Source organism: Lepus europaeus, chromosome 11 (genome assembly GCF_033115175.1).
Source record: "Lepus europaeus isolate LE1 chromosome 11, mLepTim1.pri, whole genome shotgun sequence".
Taxonomy (NCBI): Eukaryota; Metazoa; Chordata; class Mammalia; order Lagomorpha; family Leporidae; genus Lepus; species Lepus europaeus.
Genome location: NC_084837.1, coordinates 10417685 through 10443109, shown reverse-complemented (window position 1 = coordinate 10443109; position 25425 = coordinate 10417685). Strand labels below are relative to the sequence as shown.

Here is a 25425-nt window from a genome sequence, read left to right as displayed (position 1 = left end):
ATATGTACACACGTGTGTATACATGGATATGCACACATGTTGATATGTACACATGTGTTTATACGTGGATGTGTACATGTGTATATGTGTGGATATGTGTGTGGATATGTACACGTGTGTATACATGGATATGTACGCGTGTTGATGTGTGTGCATGTGTTTATGCATGGATATGTACATATGTGTATGTGTGGGTATGTGTGTATGTGTGGATATGTACACGTGTGTATACGTGGATATGTACATGTGTGTATGTGTGGGTGTGTACATCGTTAGCTCTTCGTCACCGCTATGAAATACTTGAGACAAGCTGCTTAGGAAGGCAGGAGTGTCTTGTTTGTGCTCAGTCCACTCATCTGACGTCTGGTGGTGACCGTCTTGCTGGCAGAGTCCTGAGGCAGCCCAGGACAGAGTGCACAGGGCTGTCTGTCTATGTCTCTTATAAATCCACCACGATTTGGTCATGGGGACCCCACCAGGACAGCCTGATCCAATCCAGTCACCTCCCAGGGCCCCACCTCGGATACCACAGGTGGGTCCTGTTCCACCCTCTCATGCCATTAACAGCAAACAAACTTTAACACCTGGGCCTTTGGGGGAACTAACCACAGCAGTGTGGGGTGGGGTGGCACACACATGTACGTGCAGATGTGTGTGTTTGTGACTGTGTGCACACATGTACCATGGTGTGCACGCATGTGCGTATGTATGTACATACTCTAGCCCAGCAGGCTGCCTTCTCTCAGGCCCGCATGTGGCAACACAGCAGTCCTTACTTGAATTCTCCATTTCTGCCCCATGCATGGGCCGTGAACGCCGAGTGCAGCCTTTCAGATTGGTGGGGAAGAAGCAAGTGTGGCGCAGAAGCCATTGACCACTGGCCAGCCGCGGGGGAAGGAAGTAATTATCTTGATAGATGCTCCCACATAAAATTAGAAACTTTTGTTTGGCAAAACAAAAATGGCAAAAACCATAAAATTAAAATTAGAAACATATTTATAAAATACCTTAAGGGCAGGCATTTGGTGTAGTAGTTAAGAAGCCACTTAAAATCCCGGCATCCTCCATCAGAGTGTCGTGGTTTGAGCCCTGGCTCTGCCCCTGATCCCAGCGTCCTGCTTGCGCTCCCCCTGGGAGGCAGAAGGTTATGGCTCCAGTACGTGGGTCCCTGCCACCGCTACCACCCTGGATTGAGTTCCGGGCCCCTGGCTTTGGCCCTACCTGGCCCTGCCTGTTGGGCATGTGGGGAGTGAACCAGCAGATGAGAGCTCCCTCCTTCTCCATGTCTGTCTCTTCCTTTCAAATAAATTTAACTGGTTAGAATATTCCGGGCAAACCTGAGTAGTTCACAGATGTATAGCCAATTGATTCTCATACTCTCACTGGCTTTTACCAAACTCTAGTACCCATAGCCAATCTCTAGTTGCAATTCTTGACCCCTGGTAAAGAGTGGTTGACATTTTTTGTCAGAAAAACAACAAAGATGTGTAAGGAGCTTCCTTTGTTCACCAGAGATGTGAGCAACTTCTTTGCTGAACTGGACATGAGTTTTCAACGCAGGGAGACCACTTCCTCTGCTTTTCATGCTGTTCACACACCATGGCTGCAGATACCACATGCTGTGAGGTTTAATCTGCGCTGTTAACATGTTCGTCATGGCCTTCTAAGTCCAGAAGATCAACAATAAATCAAGTCCTTATTTGTGGCATTTGTCGATTTCCGTGTGTTGATGTCCCAGCGTGGCTGATTCCAAGTGTGAAAACATAAATAAGGCACGTTAAAATTTAAAATTTATTTCAGCAAACAGCTGTTCATGAATTGGGCAGCGCCAAACCACGGCATCTCAACGCTGGAGCTAGAAGGAAAAGCTTTTACAGGATAGTAAAGCCGTCATTTGGTTAAAGTTTGGGCAGTTGCCTTAGTTCAACTATCTTGGAAGGAAGTTTAAGACAATAAAATTAATGCCCAATTGACTGCCTGTGATTTATTGTACTCACGTTTTGTTTTCTCTTACATTAACCACTTACAGGCAATGAGTCTGAATTCGGTTTTGATTTGCTTGTATAGGGAAACTGGGTGTTAGAGACGCCTCAGTGTAGTGACTTCCCACGTAGTTATTTTAATATGAGTTTCCAGCATGACCTCACTGAAAGCAGAGTTGCAGAGAAGTACCTGGTAGCCACCGTAGATAGCACTTCCACTGCATAGACAGGGTGGGTGCTCGCCAGTCCCTGAAGCACAGACAACGGCAGCAACTCCTAAAGGAGCAAGGACAGGGTTTTTTTTTTTTTTTTTTTTTAATTTAAAGATTTATTTATTTATTTGAGAGTTACACAGAGAGAGAAGGATAGGCAGAGAGAGAGAGGTCTTCCATCTGCTGGTTCACTCCTCAATTGGCTGCAACAGCCAGAGCTGTGCAGATCTGAAGCCAGGAGCTTCTTCCGGGTCTCCCACGTGGGTGCAGGGGCCCAAGGACTTGGGCCATCTTCAGCTTTCCCAGGCCAAAACAGAGAGCTGATTCGGAAATGGAGCAGCCAGGACTCCCATATGGGATGCCAGCACTGCAGACGGCAGCTTTACCTGCTACACCACAGTGCCGGCCCCAGGACAGGCTTTTTTTTTTTTTTTTTTTTTAATGTACTTGTTACCTTTGTTTTCAATATAACATGCTTAATTCTGAGCTTATATTATTTAATTTTAAGTAAGTATTGTATTGAACTTCGAGTTCACAGAGTTCCTGAAAATGTCAAAACTCGGTTCTTTTACGTGTGACTGAGCCAGCCCCAGCACAGTCGTGCAGAATGAGACGTGCACAGGGATTGGACGGGCTTTCGGGAGCAGTGTCCTATGGGGGCCTTTCAGGGTGTGGTGGAGCTCAGCCTCCGACTCCTCCTTATCCTTGATCCCCACCCAGGACCAGGTGCTCTCCTCTCATTGGTTAGTTTCTTTTCAGGGCCCACTCAGAGGAGTGGAGGTCTCATTGCGGTGGGTTTAACTGCTTCTTTAATAAATCAAGCTGGCCGGCGCCGCGACTCAATAGGCTAATCCTCCGCCTGCGGCACTGGCACACCAGGTTCTAGTCCTGGTCGGGGCACTGGATTCTGTCCCAGCTGCTCTTCTTCCAGTCCAGCTCTCTGCTGTGGCCCGGGAGTGCGTTGGAGGATGGCCCAAGTGCTTGGGCCCTGCACCCCATGGGAGACCAGGAGAAGCACCTGGCTCCTGCCTTTGGATCAGTGTGGTGCGCTGGCCGCAGCAGCCATTGGGGGGTGAACCAAAAGCAAAGGAAGAGCTTTCTCTCTGTCCCTCTCACTGTCCACTCTGCCTGTCAAAAATAAAAAAAAAAAAAAAATTAAGCTATTTTCCTTACTAAATCTTGCTTGTCAATGAATAGTCATCGTTTGAATTCTCAATATGCCAGAGTCAAGGGAAGCAATTAAAGCAGCAGTTGGTATTAAAAATCTCGTCCAGGGGCACACAGCTTCTTCATTGCCGGCATTTCTCCCCGTGTCAGATGCCTGCCAACAGAGCTTTGTGCTGCGTTGTGACCTTACTGTACAGTGAGTATACATGTTACTACAGCACCTGCAAGGACAGTTGATGAAGAAATACAAAAGCCAGCAAGCGAAAGTTAGCTACCTTTGTGCTAATTAGAGAAAACAGAAATGAAGATTCAGGACCGTGGGTATCCTGGGAGCAAGCCTACAGACAGAAGCCCTGGGGACCCCAAAACAAACAGGATCACCACGCCGGCCGCACTGCTTCCTGTCTGACAGGTCTTGTGAGGACGGGTCACTCCCTCCTAAGCATGCTGTGAGCACCTCGCCGAGGGAACCATTTCCAGCGTGACCTGTCCTAGGTGGTCACGGAAGCTTCAGTCCCCGTGTGTCCCCTCTTCCTGCCTGCCCGCTACAAGGACAGGCTTTCCCACAGCCCTTAAGGCCTGGTCTGTTTCCCCTGTGGGAAAGTTCTAGCCCAGCGATGCCCTTTGAGGAAGCTGAAACTGGCAGTGACTTCTGGAGAACCCAGCAATTTGGCATGGCGCAGTCCGGGGGTGTGCGTGGAAGGCGGCTGTGTTGCCTTCCTGCCAGCTGGCCCAGGGGAAAACTCTTCCCAGTCTTGAACTCGGCAGGTGCGTTTCTCTGAGTCCTGTCTTCTTACGCCATGCTTTTTCCAGGCAAGCCAAACAAAACCTTGCTAACCAATGGCTTTGTTCCGAAACCGCCGCAAGGAGATAGCAAGCCGCAGATTGCATTGGCTGCTCAGTGCCTGTGCACCGGGCACACTCCCCAGCGTCAGAGCCATTAAAGAGGTTCCCACACATCTTGGCTTTCCTTGGAGCCCAGCCCGGTACACCCGACTCCACCTCTTCACCTCCGTGGCGTCGCGTTTTTGGTTCTCTCCTTCCCACGAACCTGAAAGTCGAAGCAGGGGCGAGATCAAAGAGGCCTGGTCAGAACTGTTAGGCTTTTGCCAGAACTTGCCGAGCAAACTGGGGCGGCACAGAGAAGCCATGAAGACCAAGCCTGACCCACGTTCCGGTCAGCTTGAATGAGCCAGCAGGAGGCTGGCGGACGGGAAACCAGGCTGTGACGTGCACGGGAGTCGCTGCCCTGGGTTTGGGCCTTGAGAGCCTGTTTGCGGTGATCCCGCGGCGTCTTCTGGTCTGGTCACCTCTCTCCCAGCCTCCCTTTCTTTGTGTACTGGGTGGAGATGGTGCAATCCACTACCCCGGGCCTGCGTGAGGTTCAGGTGCAGGAGAGTCTACGTGCACAGTCCCTGTCTTTTCCCACGCCCCAAACTGCAGTAACCGTTTCTTGACAGCAGTTTCCGTGGCATCCAGTCCACATGTCGGTTAAGTACTGCATCCTGCAGTTCTGCGTCTCCGGACAGCGCCGCGCCCGCTCGCGTGCAATCCTGTGGAAGGGGAAGCGGGTTCTTTTCAGACCTGGCGACAGTCGTGCTTCATCCCTTGCAGCACCCATGACTGACCAGTCCATAAGTGCCACGCTGGACCCGGGCCTTGCCTCCTGCCCCCTGGCGAGCCCTGGCCGTGCTGCTTCTCTCCTCCCCTGGCCTCCTGCAGGTGAAGGCTGGGCTCTGACATGGCTGCCCTCCCCCTCCCAGGTAGGACCTGCAGTGGCTCTACGGGGTCTGTCTATGGCTTTTCTCCTCACTCCCAGGTGAGCCTTGGCACCCGTCTTCCCTGGTGCATAGCTCCTTGGAGGGGGCAGGTGACATAACCCAGGTTAGCCCAGCAAGAGGCAGGAGCCAGACTCCCAGCAGCCACTCTGAGGTGTGATGGCACCGCAGGGCCATTTGGAGGACGTCACCTGTCTTGGATGAAGCTGGGTCCAGTGAGGAACACACACCTTCTCACGGCCTCTGCGCTTCCCTCCCTTGCCCAGCCCGGCTCTGCCTGTTGCCCTGGGATTGCACTCCCAGGAAAGCCCCCATCTGGGAGCCTGGCTGCAGACTCTGCTTCCTGGGAAGCCGAGCGCGAGCTTCGCTGACCCCTGTGAGGCACTGCAGGGGGATAGCTGATGAAAGGCATCCTATGGAGAGCGAGGCCGTGTGCTTCTGTGTCACCTGTGCAGGTCGGGCTGGGTCTCTTGTCCCTCTCTCCCCAGAGCCCAGAGCTTAGCACCTGCTTAATCAGTAGTTGTTGAAGGACTGTGTAAATGAACGTGCACGCAAGCGTGAGCCTTGTTGAAAATCAAGAGCTCGTATGACTTTAATCAGCTCTATTTTCAGCTATGTGTACTCAGCAAAATGTTTAATAATCAGATAAAAGGGGCAGAAATTGGCCTCTCCTGTGTGACTGTTTATCCCCTTTTTCCCCTCATAAAGTGGTCCATGATTTCAGTGACTCCTTCATGTCTTTTTCCTAGGAGCATAGCTGTTCTCATTTTACTGCAGGCTTTATGGACCTCTGTTTTATTGACATCTGTTCTGAGCTAATCTTCATTTCCAAGATCAGAGCTGAAACTTTGCAGTGTGCACCCAATGGCTCAATCCATCTTGTGGCTGATGCTGGGAAGGAAGACAGGTTTAGAGGACAAGCCTTCTGGGCAGACTTTAATGTTTGCCACTGAACTCTTCATTTCTAGAAAATGCGATCATGGACAGAGTGCCATTCCCGCTCCCATGGAAACAGTGGGGAGGAACCCGGTAGTTGCCAGACAGCCCCCATGCCTGTGGTGGTCCAAAAATTCCATTTTTAACCCAATTTGCATTAATGTTATGGTCGGTCTCTTTGCCTCCCTTTTACTTTGAAAGTATTTGAAAATTGGAAAGCATTCTATGTCACTCATGAATCAAAGGAAGAAAATCATAATTCACATTAGAAAATATTTTGACCTGGATGACAATGGAAATATTACATGTCTAAGCAAAGAGAATACAACTAAAGTCGTGGTGAGAGAGAAACTTCATGACCCTCACTGCACATACTAGAAAAGAGGGAAGACTGAAGCTTAGTGCCCCAAGCATCCAACTTACAATGTTGTAAAAAGACCAACAAATAAACCCAAAGAATGCAGGAAGAAGAATTTTTAAGATAGCAGAAGGTAATGAAATAGAAAATAAACATACAAGTATATAGAAAAACATCTGCAAAGTTGATTTTTTTTTTGAAGAAACAAATAAAACTGATAAACCTCTAGGAAGACCAATTAAGGGAAAAACTAAGAGCACTATATGATTCCAGAAATGAGATGGGGAATATTAGTATAGATCCTGTAAATGTTAAAATTATTGTGCAGCTACTATAAACAACTTTGAAACAAAAACAAAAGCAGTAGGGGCTGGCACTGTGGTGTAGTAGGCTAAGCTTCTGCCTACAGCACTGACGTCCCATGTGGGTGCTGGTTCTTGTCCCGGCTGCTCCTCTTCCAATCCAGCTCCCTGCTAATGGCCTGGGAAAGCAGTGGAAGGGGCTCTAAGTGCTTGGGTCCCTGCACCCACGTGAGAGACTCAGAGGAAGCTCCTAGCTTTGGATTGGCCCAGCTCTGCTGTAGTGGCCACTTGGGGAGTGAACCAACAAATGGAAGACTTTTCTCTCTGTTTCTCCCTTTCTCTGTGACTCTACCTCTCAAATTAAAAAAAAAAAATCTGAAATCTTGATCAACAAATTCCAAGAAAAAGAAATGTAACTATTTAAAATTGATGTAGTTGAAATAAAAATTATAATGGTCCTATTAATGAAATTGGTTCTATAATTTAAAAGAAGATTCGGAGCCAGGTAGATTCACTGGCAGATGCTAAGCTCTCAAGTGGATGAAGTAGTGGCGATGCTGCATAGACCGTTCTGGACAACAGAGAGAGACACAGTCCCAGCTGGTCCAGTGAAGCCAGTACGTCCCTAGGACCAAATCCCAACAACGCGCTCTGAGAATGGAGAATTTGCAACATCTCGCTCAAGAACATAACTAAGAAAACTCTTGAGTCCAGTGTCAACAAACTCAATCCAACATTGTTACGAGAAAGATAATATACTCTGTTCCTCTTTCCCTGACTTATTTGGGTTAATTAAATATTTTGTTAAAGATTTATTTATTTATTTGAAAGTCAGAGTTACACAGAGAGAGGACAGGCAGAGAGAGAGAGAGAGAGGTCTTCCATCCCCTGGTTCACTCCCCAGGTGGCTGCAACGGCCAGAGCTGCGCCGATCCGAAGCCAGGAGCCAGGAGCTTCTTCCAGGTCTCCCATGTGGGTGCAGGGGCCCAAGAACTTGGGCCATCCTCTACTGCTTTCCCAGGCCATAGCAGAGAGCTGGATTGGAAGTGGAATAGCCAGGTCTTGAACTGGTGCCCATATGGGATGCCAGCGCTTCAGGCCAGGGCGTTAACCCGCTGCGCCACAATGCCGGCCCTGGGTTAATTAAATATTTTTTAGTATTCCATTTTATTTCCTCTTTTGCCTTTTTATCCATACTTTGGTTGGTGCAGGAATTTCAGTAGGCATCCTTAATCGAGTACAGTTTACTGAGAAGTCATTGTAGTGATTTCACACTTGACAAAGGTGAGAGACTAGTAATAGGGTGACTCTGGTCTCCGGTCTCCCTCCCCCCTCCCTCCTTGCTTGGTGCTGTGGTGGTGGTGTGTGTTTTCGTCCGTCTACTTATTAACTCAGTGCTACAGGGATAGTATCTCTTGCTGTAAGCAGTATTTTGTCCCTTAAGCAAACTGAGCAAAGAGCAAACACCACGCCTCTGTGTTATCTACGCATTTATCTTCCTAGCGCTCTTTTTCCTCCTCTGTAGATCTGAATCTTTATCCCGTATCATTTTCCCTCCATCTGAAGAACTTCTCTGACCAGTTCTTGTCATGCTCACCTGCTGGTGGCAAATTTGCTCAGCCTTGATTTATTTGAAAATGTCCTAATTTCAACCATTTTTGAATGGTATTTTCACTGGATATAGAATTCTGGGCTGGCAATATTTTTTAAAATTTCAGCACTTCAAAGATACTGCATTTTCTTCTGACCTCTTGTTTCAGATGGGAAGCACTTTACATTTATGTAACTATCATTTGTATTGGGACCCCTGGTGCACTGAAATATCACCTTACCTGTGTCAGCTATTGAACTTGCTGGTGTGAAAGAAAGAAACACAAAAACGCACTCCTATTCCAGGAATACACAGAACCCGAAGCCAAAGCTCCTTAGTACCTCCCTCCTCAAGAATCGCCAGACATTCAAGTGTGTCCGAGTGTCAGTGCGAATCGAGCACAGTGCAGAATAAACTCGGAGGCAAAAGGGGCAGTTTGTCAGCCAGAGAAAGCTGGGGGCCTCCAGGAAGAGGAAGCGCTTCCTCTGAGAGCGGAACAGGGCGCTGCCTGTTAGAAAGCAGCACAGCGGGTTACGCTGCCGTTGTAGCGCTGGCATCCCGTGTCGGAATGCTGGTTCAAGTCCCGGCTGCTCCGCGTCTGATCCAGCGCCCTGCTAGTGCACCTGGGAAAGCAGTGGAGGACAGGCCAAGTCCCTGGGCTGCTGCCACCCCTGGGGGAGACCCTGATGGGGTTCCAAGCTCCTGACTTGGGCTTGGCCCAGCCCTGGTTTGTGCAGTCAACCAGCTCGTGGAAGATCTTTGCCTGTCTCTCCCTTTCTGTGTCTGGCGCTCTTTCTTTCAAATAAATAAATAAGCCTTTTCTAAAAAAAAAAAAAAAAAAAATTGGACATTGGGAGAGCCAGGTAAATGCTTTAAAATTTTAATATGAGCTAAAAAAAATTTAAATCCTACAGACAATTTAGAGGATAAAGTTGAGGAAATTGCCCAGATAATGAATAAGGGTGGACGGAAATGCTGAGCACTGGCCCAGTGGGAACTGTGGTGAAGACCTGCGGTGCGGGAAGATGTTCAGGTGCGGTGGTCTGAGAACCCCGTTCCCCGGTGCTGGGGAACCTCTTCTGCCCAGGCCTTTTTGGATATCGAGGAATCATTCACAGGGCGTACACAGCCCGTGGTCACCTTGACAGGGCCACCACGTGGTTCTGCAGGTCTCCCATGGCCCATTGGCTGGACGGTCCCCAGCCCTGGTGTAAGAGAAGGCACTGGCGATGCCTGCAATTGAGAAACTAGACGTGGCTGTGAGCGTGTTTGTCGGTGCAGTGGGAAACGCTGGGCAGGTCAGCTCCCAGTGTTCTAGAAGGCTTGGGCAGCTCTGAGGCAGCGTGAGGCGGAGGACTGCTCTTTGTTACCCACCGTGCTGTGGCGTTTGGCTGTTGAGAATGCTCTTTATTTGAAGAATCTGAAAAGGCGCTGTCTGGTGTTTCCTGTCTAACCTTACCGACGAGCTTAGTGTTGTGCACTGTTGTCCTGGCAAAGTGATCGCGCTTTACTGACTGTCCACAGGGTCTGCGGTTTGGGTTACCCGGTGAGCCTCCGTCTGCAGATGTCACAGGGAAAGTCCTGTAGACAATGACGTAGGCGCTCAGTGGCACCGCATCGTGAGCAGCGGGTGCAGTCTCACTCCGCGCTTCCCAGCACACGCGCCTCTCTTGGTCCAGCAGATCTGAACTGAACGCACCAGCTGCCCTCAGCCACTTGGTGGCCTCCACCACAACACGGTGTTTATGCTCTTGAGGAACCCCCATTTCATGTAACAGTGGCTCCAGAGCAAAGGGTGGTGTCCCTGGTGATCCGGACATGGCGAAGAGAAGCCATACAAGTGCTTTCTTTAAGTGAAAGGGTGAAAGATCTTCCTAAGAGAACAAAAGTTGTATTCTGAGTTTTCTAAGACCTATGGTAACAAAAAACTGTCCATCAAGTTACAAAGAAGAAAAAAATTCATATTGATTTTATTAACATTGGGGTCTTAGAACACATCCCTTGAGGATAGGCAAGGCCACTAGAGTTGTTTCTGTGTCTCACCAAAATAACAGTTGGAGCTAAGGGTTCTTAGATCCTATTCCTGGCACTTGACAGAGCACAGAGACAACTCTCCATGTCTCTCCTGCATCTGCTCGAGGGTGCAGGGCATCTGTACCCCACACGTGTGCACCTGTGCCCTCTGCTTTGTCCTGGTTTCCAGGCCGGCTCCTGCATCTCCTTCACCTTCCTCCCTGTCGCTTGCCATGATGTGAACTCAGTGCATTAAAAAAAAGATGATTTGAGAAACAGTGACAGAGAGCTTCCATCTGCTGGTTCACTCCCCAAATGCCTGCAACAGCCAGGGCTGGGCCGGGCTAAGTTAGGAGCCAAGAACTCCATCTGGGTCTCCCGCGTGGGTGGCAGGAACCCAAATACTTGAGCCATCATCCAGTGCCTCCCAGGTGCTGTAGCAAGACCCTGGATCAGAAGCACGGAGTAGCTGGGACTCAAACCAGGCATTCCAGTGTGGGATGCGGGCATCTCAAGTGTTGGCGCACTTTGCACCAGATGCCTTCCCCTGAGTTTTTAATTATGTGTTAAACTTATTGAATAAAAGTTTGTGTATTTTATAAATAATATTTTTAGTAAACGCTTTATTGAGATATGATTCACCCTTTTGCAGTGTGACTGTCTATTTTATAAATAGATGGAGGCACTCACTTCCCATTCCCTCCACCCAACCTCTGTGTTCAGCTTTGTGACTTGAATGCAGCCCTCAGAGGACCAAGTCCCTGGGGCTCAGCAGGGAAAAGCTGCCACTGGAGTGTGGGCCTGAAATGTGCGCTAACCCTGCCTTCCTAGGCCTGCCTTTCTCTTCTGTGTTTCAACTAAACCGTGTCTTCCTGCATATTTTAAGGGTGGGAGGTGAAGGGAAGGATTAATGAATTCTTCATTGTTAATAACTTCTCCTAAGGACAAGGAAGCCAAGGAATTCCAGAGCACTAGCTCAGAGTCCTTAATCTCGCAAAACCTTGCCCCCCCCCCCCCCACCAGATTGGCGTCTGGCTGTCAGTTCCCCTCTTTTTAGGGCTTAGCTCAAAATGCTGGGCAGAGAAAAGCCTTATTGTTGCTGGTGCATTCCTGTTGGCAAATTCATGCTTGGTCTTACCTTCCTTTGTGGTCTGTCTTTGAAGACCAGAAATAATCCTGTTTGTTCATTAGGACCTTAACTCACCAAGGGGTGGTATGGATTGAAGCGAGTGAATGATGCCGCCTCCATGGCATTATGGCGGATTATCCTCTGTGGCGGTCCCCAGGGCTAGGCTGTTGACATCTGCAGGCAGCGTGCCGGCAGTGCCGGCCCAGGATGTTGAAGCAGGTGGAATTGCGGTTCTTTCTTCTCTGGTTTGGGGATCTAATGACAAGAAAGGCAAAGGATTTGACGTTCAGCATCTTGGAAGCACCGTCTTGGGCACTGAAGGAGTTCGCGGCGCTGGCTGGGTTTTGGTCACGGCAGACGCAGGCCGGCTTGCTGAGCACACAGTGCATTCTCCTCTCTGGCGCGTGCGGCGCCTGCAGGGCCCACGTTCTCAGTCTGCCGAGCCTGGGCAGGAATCAGGTGTGAATCCTGCTCGGCCTGGCGCAGCTCTCCTTCTCGCCGTTGGTCCACCACCCGTGTGCCTTGTCCTCACAGTCTGCAGTGACCGATGGGAAAGCCCTGGGGAGCCTGCCTGGCACGTGCGTGCCAGATGCTGGGCCCGGTGGCTCCTGTTGGCTTGGCAACAGAAGGAGTCGCTGCAGCTCATCCTGTGCCCGGCTTCCGTCTGCTTCCTGAAGTTACCAGCTAGCTGGGGCTGAATACAGGTGTGATCTTAGAGGGGCACTCGTTCTCCCAGGCGACCTGCAATTTTGGAACCTAGCATCGGGCGACCGGGTGTGGTCCCTTGGCCAGATGTGTGAAGAGTCGTGGCAGTGCCTCACTAACCAGTGGTTCCTCAGTCAGGAAATCTAGTGGGGGAAACCAGTCCAGGCTGCAGCCAATGATGTGTCTGGCAAGTTTATTATTATTAAAGAAGAAGAGGGTACCAAAACAGGTGTTCTGTCATAATCCGTCAGAGGACATTGGTTAGCTAGAGTTTCATTCGTGTGAAATATTTTCCTGTCCAAAAAATGATGTTTTAAGGTCTAATTCTTTTGCTAAGCAAATACTTACTGAGCACTTATTGCATGGCAGAAGCTTCTTCCCCCCAAAGCTAACGCACGGGGTGAGAAAGACGCAGCTCTGCGCAGGCGCCAGACGCCGCCGGTCTGATGCTGGCAGGGAAAACACGAGCTGGAAAAGGGAGGCCGCTTCCGATGCGCTGGGTGTGACCTCACACTCGGGGCGGGGCACGGTGACACACGTGCCTGGGAAACCACCCACGGAACTCTGAAGGACTTCCGTTTTCTTCTTTGCACGTTCCAGCATTTAATAATGTTTCTTTTCTTTATCACTAGAGAAAGAGTGACTTAAAACAGAGTCTCATTTCAAATTGATGGCTTCACTGGAAGGTGTTTCACGAAGGCAGGCAGTCTAGCACCTGCCTACCTCCTCCCCCAACTCGGCACCTGCCTACCCTCCCCCTCAGCACTGGCCTGCCCCTGTAGGTTCTCCTGAATATCTTGCAGGTGGTGAGGAGCAAAGATATAAGCCAGGTTTGGACAAAACACCTCCTCGTCCCAGCCGTAGCACCCTTACTACGAACCAGCGAAAGCGTGCTTCTCAGTATCTCTAGCAACTCGTTACTTATTCCTAGCCACTACTTTTGGTAAATCGCCAAGTTTATAAATGGCGTCATGTTTCATTTCATTAGAAAGGCATCCAGCTCTAATTCACATGGAATGATGCTTAGCTTCTCACAGGATTGGAGAAATACAAAACTAGCCTGAGTTGCCAGTCCCAGCCCAGTCCTGGCTGCCTGTAGATGGGCAGGCTTGAGCGTGGGAAGGACCTGACCATGGGATGCAGGTGGGGGCAGCCCGCATGTGCCCGGCGCTGTGCTGGTGCTGTCTCCCCGTCAGCTCGGTGAGCTAGCTGGCACTGTTACTCCTGCTTTATAGATGCAGAGACTGAAGGGTCACAGCTAGGTCGGCTGTGGAGCCAGGATTCACGACATGCTGCCCCGGCCCTCGCTCTGTGGCTGTCACCAAGTCCTTCCTTGTGTGGCCGAGTTTGCAGCGCAGGTTCCACGGCGGCGGTTTTTGTGGTCGCAGAACATAATCGTGCAGCACCCCGAGTGCCCGGCAGGAGAGGGTGTTTAAGTGACAGGTGCTGCCCATCTCCCCCGCAGCAGGAGAAAGCCACCACCAGGGGCGGCCGGCGCCGCAGCTCAATAGGCTAATCCTCCGCCTGCTGCACTGGCACACCGGGTTCTAGTCTCGGTCGGGGTGCTGGATTCTGTCCTGGTTGCTCCTCTTCCAGCCCAGCTCTCTGTGGCCCGGGAGTGCAGTGGAGGATGGCCCAAGTGCTTGGGCCCTGCACCCACATGAGAGACCAGGAGGAAGCACCTGGCTCCTGGCTTCGGATCAGCGCGGTGCGCCGGTCATAGTGGCCATTGGGGGTGAATCAACGGAAAAGGAAGACCTTTCTCTCTGTCTCTCTCTTACTGTCCACTCTGCCTGTCAAAAAAAAAAAGAAAGAAAGAAAGAAAAGAAAATACAGGGGCCCTTGGATAAGAGCAAAACAGCTGTGGGAAAACACACAAGAAACAGCTACCTGGGCCCCCGGGCTGTGGGGAGAGCCTCTGTTGCATTCTCTCTTACGCTTCAGGATTTGAGCCATCCGTGGACATCACTTATTCTGCAACATCAAGCAAAAGCTCTGAATCCCACTGCTTTTAAAAGTTTTTTTCTAAGCCGGCGCTGCGGCTCAATAGGCTTCCGCCTAGTGGCGCCGGCACACCGGGTTCTAGTCCCGGTTGGGGCGCCGGATTCTGTCCCGGTTGCCCCTCTTCCAAGCCAGCTCTCTGCTATGGCCCGGGAGTGCAGTGGAGGATGGCCCAAGTACTTGGGCCCTGTACCCCATGGGAGACCAGGAGAAGCACCTGGCTCCTGCCTTCGAATCAGCGCAGTGTGCCGGCCATTGGAGGATGAACCAACAGAAAAGGAAGACCTTTCTTTCTGTCTCTCTCCCTGTCCACTCTGCCTGTAAAAAAAAAAAAAAAAAAAAAAAAAAAAAAAAAAAAAAAAGTTTTTTTTTTCTCTGACTACATAACTACTTTGTTCATGGATATCCAAAATCAAATATCTTCTTTTTCTTTCATTTATTTATTTATTATTATTTTTGATAGGCAGAATTAGTGAAAGAGAGAGACAGACAGAGGGAAAGGTCTTCCTTCTGTTGGTTCACCCCCCAAATGGCTGCTATGACCAGCACACCGTGCTGATCTGAAGCCAGCCAGCTACTTCCTCCTGGTTTCCCATGCAGGTGCAGGGCCCAAGGACTTGGGCCATCCTCCACTGCCTTCCCAGGCCACAGCAGAGAGCTGGACTGGAAGAGGAGCAACCGGGACAGAATCCAGCGCCCCAACCAAGGCTAGAACCCAGAGTACTGGCACTGCAGGCGGAGGATTAGGCTAGTGAGCTGCAGCGCCAGCCAATCAAATATCTTTAAGTTTATATATGTGAGTAAGTAATACATGCTTGTGGAATAAAAAAACAACCAGGGTAGGGGCCAGTGCGGTGGTGTAGCCAGTAAAGCCATTGCCTTTGTGACACTGGCATCCCATGTGGGTGCCAGTTTGTGTCCTGGCTGCTCCCTGCTGATACACCTCAGAGAGCAGCTGAGGATGGCCCAAGGGCTTGGGCCCCTGCTACACCCATGTGGGAGACCTGGATGAAGCTCCCAGCTCCTGGCTTCAGCCTGGTCTGGCCCAACCCGGGCCATTGTGGCAAGCTGGGAAGTGAACCACCAGATGGAAGATCTCTCTTTCTCTCTCTCTCTCTCTCTCTCACTCTCACTCTCACTCTCACTTTCACTTTCACTTTCACTTTCAAATAAATAAATAAGCAAAACAAAACAAAAAACAAGGGTGGATGTTGTGGCACCAAAGGTTATGCTATCACTTGAGATGCCCACATCCCCTATGGGAGTGCTGGTTCCGGTCCTGGCTGCTCTGCTTCCAGTCCAGCTTGATGCTAATGTGCATGTGAGGCAGCAGATGATGGCCCAAGTGCTTGAGCCTCTGGAAGACCTGGAAGGAGGAGTTCCAGGCCCCTGAATTCAGCCTCATCCAGCCCTGGCTGTTGTGGGCATATGGGGAATGAACCAACAGGTGGACGTTTCTCTGTCTCTCTGTCTTTTTGTCTCTCTCTGCCAGGCAGCCGCCAAGCGTGTCCTTTCCAAGGCCACCCTGCTGTGCGCCTCGTGGGAATTCTGTACGTCCCTCCATGCAGGACGTAGCACTGACGCTGAGGTTGGAGTGGCGCCTGCTATTTGTCCTCCCAATGCTGTATCTAAAAATAAGAAATAATTCCAGTGACCAGGCCTTTGTGGGTGTTCGCGGAGACATTCCACAGGGGTGAAATAAATTTCAGCTCAAATGACAGCTTGCGGAGCCTCTGGTCCCTGTCCTGCAGTCATTATACCCCCGCCTTAATCACAGTTCATCACTCAGTATTTCCAGTGCCCAGATTCTGTGGTGGCTTTGAAATGTAGCTGAAATTGGATCCTGAGGAGCTGGGGCTGGAAGAAGGCTCCCCCCCACCCCCACCCCCCAGTGACTGTGTCTTCCACACGTGTGCCTGCAAAGCACTCCTCATCCTGCCATTGTCAGATGTCCAGAGAAGCTGTGTGTGGAAGCGTGTTCGGGACATGAGCACTGCGTGTGTCATGGAAGAAAGCTAGGAGGCCATCCGCCCAGGAAGGTGTCTCCCACGTTGAGGGAGGACTTTGTCTACCAGGAGAGGCTGTGGCAAACAGGGCCCGACTTGGGATGCCCGGGGGTGACTTGTAAGGAGCAGTTTACTTAGGGTGCCCGGGGGTGACTTGTAAGGAGCAGTTTGGCTCCTGGGGGTGGAGGCTGTGACACTAAGCACAGCCCCAGTCTGCACCCCAGCAGGGCGGGGCCGTCGCGAGGTGAGAGGGGCGGGCCTGCGAGCTCGGGTCTCGCCTCTCCACTCACAGCCCCTCGTGCCGTCACGGGGGCCCCACCCCGTAACCTCATCGAATCCTAATCCCTTCCCAAAGGCTCTGCCTCCAGGTGCCATCAGCGTTTGATTTTGGGGCTTGAGTTTCGAGGACATTAACGTTGGGAGACACTTCCGGACGGTTGCGGGCTTTGGGGACCTGGTACGGTCGTCGGCGAGGGGGAAGGTGAAGCAAAGCAGTGGTGCTCTGTGCTGCGTTGTGTAACTGGGTCAAGTCCAGCACCCTTTGCAGCAGCAGCAGAGTCTGGCTTGGGAGATGCAGAGCCAGTCCTGCCTGAATCCCGCCCACTCTGGGTCTTAGGGATGAGAGCCCACAGGCTTGTGGGACATGGACAAGCCGGTGCCCTCTGTTCTGGGATGTGGAGTCTCAGATGAGCCCAGAATTGGAGCAGAACGTGAAGTTGTCCGGGCAGAGCTGCCCATGATGCAGAAACAGTGTTCAGGCAAGCGAATGGCTTGCAGTTCAGGACAAAGTGTGGAGTCGTTAGTATGGGAGCGAGAAGTGACCGTGAAAGCACACCCATTAGCAAAGGGTCAGAGCAGCGCTTTTCTTGCCTAAAGCATCCTGGTGCCAAGACACCCGATGACAGAACGAGGAAGCGACACAGACCCCGTCCCCAGCTGGTGCAGCCGTCATTCCTGCAGGCTCACTGAGGGGTCTGCGTGGGGCGTGAGTGTGTATCACGTTGGGCCGATGCCAATGCAGACAAACCCTGCGAGGCTGGGCGGCCGTGGGTCCTGTTACTGTGTCCTAGGACTGTGGTGCCGTCTGCGCAGGAATGGTTCCTAAACAGTCACCTTGCTGAGTGCCCAGGATGCTACGTAAGGAAGGGAACCCCAGAGCAGTGGCCTGCAAGTGAGCCAGCGCTCAGATGCACCTCAGTGTTCTGGGGCATCCAGAATTCATCTGGAAACTACGGGCCAGCATTCCCACTGCTTATCCTGAGGCCTAGCTGCGTGGGCTTTGTTCCCACATGGAGGCAGCCAGTGGGGCGGGGTCCCTGCCACCTCCAGCACAGACTGGGTGCTCTCCACCAGGTGCTGTCCTCACCCCTCAGAGCCTGACGTGTGCCATTTACCCTGCTGCTCGCAAGGAGGTTGGCCCTGCACCCAGCCTCTGTGCACAGCTGGGTCTGAGCAGCCCTGGGCTGGCTGCACAGGTAGAGCCCAAGGTGCAGGAGCCACCCAGCAGGGCTCCTTGGTGAGGCCTAGTTATCGCATTGAGTGACTGTGGGATGGGGTGCACACAGGAAGTGTAGGGCACTTCAGGAGCACCAGCTTGCAGGAAGGAGACTTCTGGGGAAAACACCATGGCCCTGGGCAGTAGGCACACACCTGGCGAACAGGTAACCAGGAAGTGAAGGTAGTGGACCAGAACCCTGCTCTGGGAGGAAGACACTTCTTTCTGTGGGTGGCAGAGGTCTTTGCACGTGTTGGGGAGCTCCTCCAGGTACGTGTGGGTTTGGTGTCTTCCAGGGAAGTTGAAAGAATGGAGCCTCATTTTGTACGGCACAGCCGAGCACCCGTACCACACCTTCAGCGCCCATCAGTCCCGCTCACGGATGCTGGAGCTCTCAGCGCCGGAGCTGGAGCCCCCCAAGGCTGCCGTGTCACCGTCGCAGGCGGAGGGCCCCGAGGATGAAGAGGACTACACAGGTGACAGCCCGGAGTGGGAGGAGACGGCTAGCCTCCTGGAGTTCTGGTTTCCCTCTCTGGCCCTTCAGATGTGGGGCTGTTCCTGGCAGAAGGCGGGGGTATGGTTGTGCCTCCTCTTGCTTGGAAGTTGTAATAATGATGGTAAATTTGCACTCACACAGCTCCTTCCACCCAAGGCTCTCCTAATATTTTACAGACCAGTAAGTATGCTGCAGACCAGTAAGTATCCTCCTGTCTTCCCAGTGGGGAGTCCAAGCCTGTGTCTGCCCAGCCAGGACTGGACTTGCCCCCTGGTTAACTGGCCACCTCCAGGGCACCCTCTTTTCCCCCAAAGAGCCCCATCTCATGGCTCAGCCTCCTGACTCTCCCAAGTCCAAACCTTCTCCACGACCAGAACCCGAGAGGGACAAGGTCACTAGTGAGAGCCCTGGAGGGTTAGGCTCTGTGAGCACAGCCAGGAAGGGAGCTGGCAGGAGAGAGCCGACCTGCCTGAGGGCTGGCACCAAGGAGCTGATGGCAGTAGATGCTGACGCTGGCAGAAACGCCACGTGCACATCCTCCTCCCACCGTCCCCTTGCCAGAGCGGCCCCTGGCGCTGGGCCACCGGCTTCCTGCACTAACGCACTCAGTAGCCACAGAGCCCAGCAGCAGCGCTGGACACTGCCGGCCACAGAGCCAGGCACGGTTTTCATTAGCATTTTTGGTCAGAAACTGCTCCCTTCTCTCTGAGCCGTCCTGTAGCACTTTGTGCCACACTGGATGTTTCTAGTTGGACGTGTTCTCCTTTGCGGAGTGTTCCGGCTTCTTGATAAATGATGAGTGCTTGCTAAGAAAACTGATGCTTTGAGTTGTCTAGTATCTTCCGAAAAAAATAATAACAGACAAATCTACCAATACATATCAAGCATAAATTATGGTCAATTCCATTTTAAATTTCTTCTACCATTCCTTTAACGCAGGGCATTGAATTATGTATGGATTAATCTGCTGCGTTTCCCCCCGTGATTTATAAGCCTTGGCAAGATTCAGTAATTATTAATAAAGGACTGGGTTTTTCTTTGTAAAATCTGCTACTGATTTTAGCATTGCACACTGGAAACTCACCAGGACACTGTCCCGCGGCTCTGTGTAACTGGTCTCTGCCTAGCACAGCCTGGCTGCAGCAACGGGGTCCCCAAGGGACTGAGACACCCTCTAGGCTCTTGGGAAGCTCCTTGAAGTCTGCAGCAAGTGGGGTGGGCAGGAGAGTGACAGCAGGGAGCACCCCACCTCTCAGAGAGACAGAGGGAGCCAGAACCATGGCGAGGGAGGCATGGGAGGAGGAGTGGGAGCAGCCACGTAGAGGCCAAGGCAAGGTCGGGGGCATCCAGGACGTAGAGTGCTGCCAGGAGCCAAAGGTACATTGAGGGCCGTGGGCCCAGGCCAGCAGAGACTCCACCTGCACCCCGGCACAGAGGGCAGTCTCATGGAGCAGTGGGTCAGGGGCACGGGGAGGGGGCAAACAGCATAAGGAAGAGGGCGGAGAGGAGGGACGAGAACGAGAGGAAGTGAGGGAGGGCCGGGGAGTGTGCCTGGACAGTGGAATGGACAGCGGCCGGCCAGGTCATGTACTGCGAGGGAGGGGCTCCCAGCTGCAGGGCCACCAGGGCCCGGCTGAACTGCCGCCTGGCGAAGGGAGCCACCCTGAGGGAGCTGCCAGCATCAGGCATTCTAGGCCAGGGTCACTCCCAGGAGTGGGAGCAGAGGCAGCGCCAGCATTGTGAGGACAGGGGTCTCTTGTTCCGGCCAGCGCTTCTTGTCTGCAGTCAGCCAGCCCAGCTCTTGCATCCACACTGGGTCTAACAGCGTCAGGTTGAGTTCCAGTGTGCTTTCCCGGATGGAGTGACTGTGGACGAAGATGGTGCCCACCTACCACCTCCTCCTGGCCTCTCCTCAGTTTGGCCTAGGCACGGCGTGATGCGGCCCGGCCAGAATTCCCACTGCTTTCTCTTGTTTGCCTGTTTGTGTATCTAAAACCCCCTCAACTCACTCCACAAAGGACTTCGGGTGCAGTTCCCCAGGAGGCCCTGCTGTCGGCCGCCCTGTGTCCTGGGAGTCAGCGGCCCTCAAGGAGCTTGCCCGTGAGTTGAGGGAAGTGGGAAAGTAATAGCAAGTACAAACCACACCACCACTGACATGCACTGCCCCGAGAATGAGTGACAGCTGGGCCAGAGCATGCCTGGGAGAGAGGCGGTGACTGGGCCAGAGGCCTGCCCGCTGGATTGGATCCAGGGCTTCGTGGGAGATGGGACTTGATCTCCAGACATTCAGGTGCAGAGCTGCGAGGCTTTGTTGGCACCCTCCGCATGTGGCCTGTGCAGCCACAGCCTGGCTGCGTGTCAGGGTCCCGTGGCCCTGGCTGCTGGGTAGACCCAGCCTCGCAAGGAGCTCCCCAGGATGACTGACGGGTTGAAGTCCACATCCCAGAGACCAAGGGCTGGAAACCCCATTCCAGGCCTCCACAGAACCGTCCCCTTGTGCAGATCTTCTAGAAAACACTCTGCCTTGTAGGGTGAGGATTCCTGCACCTGCCCTTTTCCTGCGTGCCTGGCCCATGCCATGTGAGTTCTGGGTGCTGGGACATGGTGGCCTGCAGGGAGCTCCTGTCTCCCCCGCACATGGGCTGAGTGAGGAGCCTGTGGCCGATCTCCCTTACATGAAGGGAAGTGTCCAGTGTATCCAGCAGACGGCCTGCTGCCTCCCTCAGCCTTGGGAGAAAGTCCTGCAGGAGAACAGGGATGGACGTCCTTAAGTCACTGCGTCACTGAGGCCACTGTAGGCCCTCGCCACGCTTGGTGGGGAGGCCGAGCCCCGTGGCCAGGCTCGGTGGGGCTTGAAAACCGTGGCCCAGGGAGCACGAGTTGCTGAGGTTGCCCCTGTAAGTGACCCCGGGTGACACCGACAAGGATTCAAACAGACGAGAGGTGACTCCAGATGAGAGAAACGGGGGAGCTGGGAGGCTGGGGAGGGCGCCCCGGCTTCTGGAAGGGCTTGGAAGCAGCGGGCGTGTCTGGAACACGGAGCACGAGCGGCAGGCAGGAGGGGTCACGCCAGGCGCTGAAGGGGTCCACGGTGCAGACCTGGGGCTGTCAGCCAGAGGGACGCTTCCAGGAGGGAAGCAAAATAAGCAGGCCTCATGCTGGGAGGGCCTGGAGACTCGGAAGGGGCCAAGGAAGAGGGCCGCGTGTGCTCAGCAGAGACCCTCTGGGGCAGCAGGGAGTGAGGACTTGTGTCTCCCTCAGCCCAGTGCCCCCAGAAGTGTGTGTGTGTGTGTGTGTGTGTTGGGTGTTGCCTGCTCAAGAGCCTTCATTGTGCCCCGCTCAGCCTTCCTGGGTCTCCTTAGATTGATTTGAAAGGTTTTCCTGACCCGTTTCCCCATGCAGAGGGCTCAGCCCCGTGCTGTAGCCTGGGAGGCACCTGGAACAGGGAGGCTTGCTACACATCCCTGTCTCTTCGCCAGCCACATCCAGGCCCCCCACTAGAATCTGTAGGTCTGTAAGGACTTGCAGGAAGATGTTGGCCACCCAGCCCTGAGGACTAGAGCGAGGGGAGCCAAAAGGAATTCTCTGGAAGGAAGTGCACACCCACTCACCCCAGCGTCCCACTGCTGGGTGCTGTCTGTCCCTCCCCACACCTGCCCAGTGGTTCTGAACACATGAAATCCACCCTCCCTGCCTGATGCGTGTTGGATCCGCTCGGCTTGGTGGTGGCTTCGCTAAGTACCCCACATGGCATTGCTCTGTCACAGTGGACATCGAAGCGCTGGCAGTCCCAGCATGACTGACGCAGGGCCCTGCACGCCCCTCCCCTGCTCGGCCTCTCCTGGACGTCACAGTCTGATCTTTCAGTGAGCCTGGTCGCCCACCCTCGCTGGCCAGCTCACCTGTTCCCATGAAGCCCCTGTCTAGACTGTCCAGACTCTGACCCCAAAGCCAGGCTGGGCTCAGCTGGGCTGGAACCCGGTCCTGTGGGAGTGGCTGCTACACCTTGTGGCCTAGCCTTCCAGCCCCTAGCACCCGCCATACCTAAGGGGCGCATGTCCTGCCCCACCCAGCTCCAGCGTCCGGACGCGGGCCCCGGGGGCCTGGACTCGGCTGGGGAGCGTCTCTGGATGAAAGGAAACGTTTCTTTCTTCAAGGTGTGTGCCACCCGGAGTGCGGCAACAAGGGCTGTGACGGCCCCGGTGCGGACCAGTGCCTGAACTGTGTGCACTTCAGCCTGGGCAACTTCAAGACCAGCAGGTAACGACTGGCATGGCCGCTGGCCTCTCCTGGGCCCCAGGGTGCCCCGCTGAGGGGTCCCTCCAAAGGACCAGAGGCTCAGAGCAGCCATCAGGGATCCCCAGGACACACCGGGGTGCTCTGAGCCTCTCCTCACCTATGCCCCGGTCAGGAATCAGTGTAACATCCCGGGAGGGAGATGACATCGGGGTCAGTGACTTTGTTCTCATCACATAAGCCATACGTGTGCATTCTGGAGAGCTCTGGCTGTGGCACTTTGGTTCTGTGCTGATAACCCTCCCTCTACCCATTGTGTTACTGAGCATGCCAGGGCTGCCCACCTGGGAATTTGGGACAGAGGTGACTCCAGGGCCCAGTACTGTTGGCCTAGCCGGGCCGGCTGTGGGGGCCTCACTCTCCTGCAGGCTGGTGACTGTGTGTGTGTGGCCTCCACAGGCCTTCTCCTGGCCATGCCCCAGACAGCCCGTGACACCGAGTGTCCCGAGCAAGGGCATCAGGAGACCTGGGCCTCAGGCAGGTGGCCGTTGCCCAGGCCCAGCTGGCTCTCCTGTGTGTCCCTGCAGCCCGGCCCTGCCCTCTGCCTCCCGAGCTCCCGTAGCGGAGTCACCTTCTCAGATTCTCATCCCTGCCAGCTTCACAGCCACTCTGTCACTGGTTTGTTCCTTTCAGACCTTCCCGAGCGTCTCCTGGGAGCAATACATGCTGGCCCAGGAGGCCAAGGTGACAGGTGCACCCCTAAACCACTGCAGCACACCCATGAGGGCCCAGGCAGGGGTGCAGTGGTGTGCTGGGGTGGGGAGGGGCAGGGGTGCAGTGGTGTGCTGGGGTGGGGCATGGCAGGGAGGGGCAGGGGTGCAGGCCTGGCCCTGATGGTGTCCTGGGGACCGTTGATGGCTGCACTCAGGCCGCCACTGTGCAGAGATGCTCATCCTGCTGGCTCTTCCCACTGCCCGGGAGACTCCTGCCACGGGGTTTTGCCAAAGCCCAGAACTCCAAAAGTCAAGGAGGAACTTTATAGTGCCCGGGGGAAGCCGCGCAGCCTCAGGATGTCCCACTGGGGCCGCTCAGGAAGGAAGGGACTCCTGATTCTGCTCGAGTCCTCAGAGCTCCGCTGTGCACTTGGGAAACCCTCAGCGGCATGCAAGGCTGAGGGCGCCCTTGGTGTAGCCTTCACCCGCGGACTGCTGTGTCTCAGGGTTTCACCTACTCGGAGGGGCGGCTGAAGTTGGGGAAGCCCCCCCAAGCGGTGGGCCTGGGCCAGGGTGGAAAGGCCCTGCTCTGCCCTTGCTCCCACAGGAAGTGCGTCAGCGCGTGCCCTTTGGGCTACTTTGGGGACACCGCAGCGAGACGCTGTCGCCGCTGCCACAAGGGATGTGAGACGTGCTCGGGCAGGAGCCCCACGCAGTGCCTGTCTTGCCGGCGCGGCTTCTATCACCACCAGGAGATGAACACCTGTGTGACCCTCTGTCCTGCCGGGTTCTACGCTGATGAAAGTAAGTGACACGTCCTTGGGCGCCAGGGTCAGCGAGTCCGCAGCCCGGCCTGGGCTGATGTCCCCTCTTCTAGGGGAGTTTTCTGGGCCCTGTGCTGCTTGTATGCTGTGTTGTTTTAGGTAAGAACCTTCCATGGTGGGGGAGTGGGGTAGGGGAGAGATGGTGATGAAATCCAAGCACTCAGCCCCTGTAGCTCCCGCGCGCCCACTCCCTGGCCGGGGGCAGTTCGCAGTGATGTTCACTGGGTCCCAGAAGTCCAGGGGTTGCAGGCGTCTGCAGTCAGTGCCCGCTGTGGAGGAGGGGCCGACACGTGACTGGCAGGAGGGCTCACTCTGCAGGCCCCGGAAGAGGATGCCCTGTAGATTTGCCTCCAGGAGACACCATGCCCTCAGCTTCTCTATGACCTGGGGGCTCTGGGCAGGAGTCAGGGACTCGGCCTGAGTTGTTAGCGTTGGCAGTCAACACGGGGGGAAAGCACCTGCCCAGCACCTGAGCTGAAACGGGGACTGTGGAGCAGGCAGAAGGCGTGAAGTCCTCCAGACATGGCAGGGGGGCTGTGGCCGACGGACACTGGGCTCACAGGGACAGGTTGGGCTTCCTGAGGGTGGGAAGTGTTCTCCGCCTCTTGCGGCTGAGAGAGGGAGTGGCCCATAGCTGGTAATGACGGAGGTGGGACTTGAACTCAGCACAGCAAAGCCAGATGTCCTGCGGTCCCACGTGTCCTGGGAAAGTGGGTGGGACAGGCCGCGGCGCTGGGCCAGGACCACGGCCCTGTCTCCGCAATTCGCCTCACCCCAGGAGAGACAGAAAGGGCTTGGGTGAAGCTGAGGAGGGCTTGTCCTCCAGCCCGTAAACGCAGCTGCCGTGGTGATGTTTGTGCTCTGACGGGTGGCGGGTGGCAGGTCTCTCGGGACGCTGCTGTGTCTGGCCTCACTGTTAACCTGTGGGGAAGGAGCCAGGACATGCCTGAATACAAGCAAAGCTGGGGTCCAGAAGTCACGAGGACGCATTCCACACCCTGGGCTGCTAACCAGACCTGCTCTAGGGCGGGGTTCTCCTTTGTCGGAAGCAGGTGCCCTGGTTTGCCCAGTGCGTCCTTGCTGAGCACCTGTTGCTGTGTGTAACCCATCTGTGGGGGGCAGGGGGCTGTCAGCTTCAGACTCAGAACACCCCAACCACTTAGTGAGGGTGCAGGGTGGCGTTTGATGATGGATGCCCCAACAGAAGAGCCCAGGCGATAACTTCCACAAGTGCAGGTGGGAAGTGGGTGACCCTGTTTCCCAGTGTGTTGACGGCTCGGCACGGGCTCCCGTCTGACTGTGTAGCTGTAGTCTTCAGTACGGACCCCTCGTCAGTGGTGTCAGTCCACCCCCCCATCTCCTTTCTAAGGCTTTGCCCCGACGAAGCCAGCCGGAAACTGGGCCCAGTTCCAAGCAGGACCAGAGCGCATCTGCCCTGGCGCAGGATGGCCTCCCCAGCCTCGCGTTTGCTTGAGGGCCTT

General features: G+C 54.0%; 1 protein-coding gene across 2 annotated transcripts in view; it reads left to right on the top strand.

Moving 5' to 3' along the window:
* PCSK6 (proprotein convertase subtilisin/kexin type 6) overlaps positions 1 to 25425 on the top strand; it is a 171816-nt gene that overhangs the window by 126888 nt on the left and 19503 nt on the right. The window contains exons 14-17 of one of the 2 annotated variants that reach the window (XM_062204975.1): positions 17972 to 18151; positions 18313 to 18351; positions 22329 to 22431; positions 23728 to 23924. In XM_062204975.1, the coding sequence (XP_062060959.1) occupies positions 17972 to 18151; positions 18313 to 18351; positions 22329 to 22431; positions 23728 to 23924 (519 nt within the window). The remainder of the gene's footprint in view (positions 1 to 17971; positions 18152 to 18312; positions 18352 to 22328; positions 22432 to 23727; positions 23925 to 25425) is intronic. The other variant, XM_062204976.1, reaches the window with a different exon arrangement.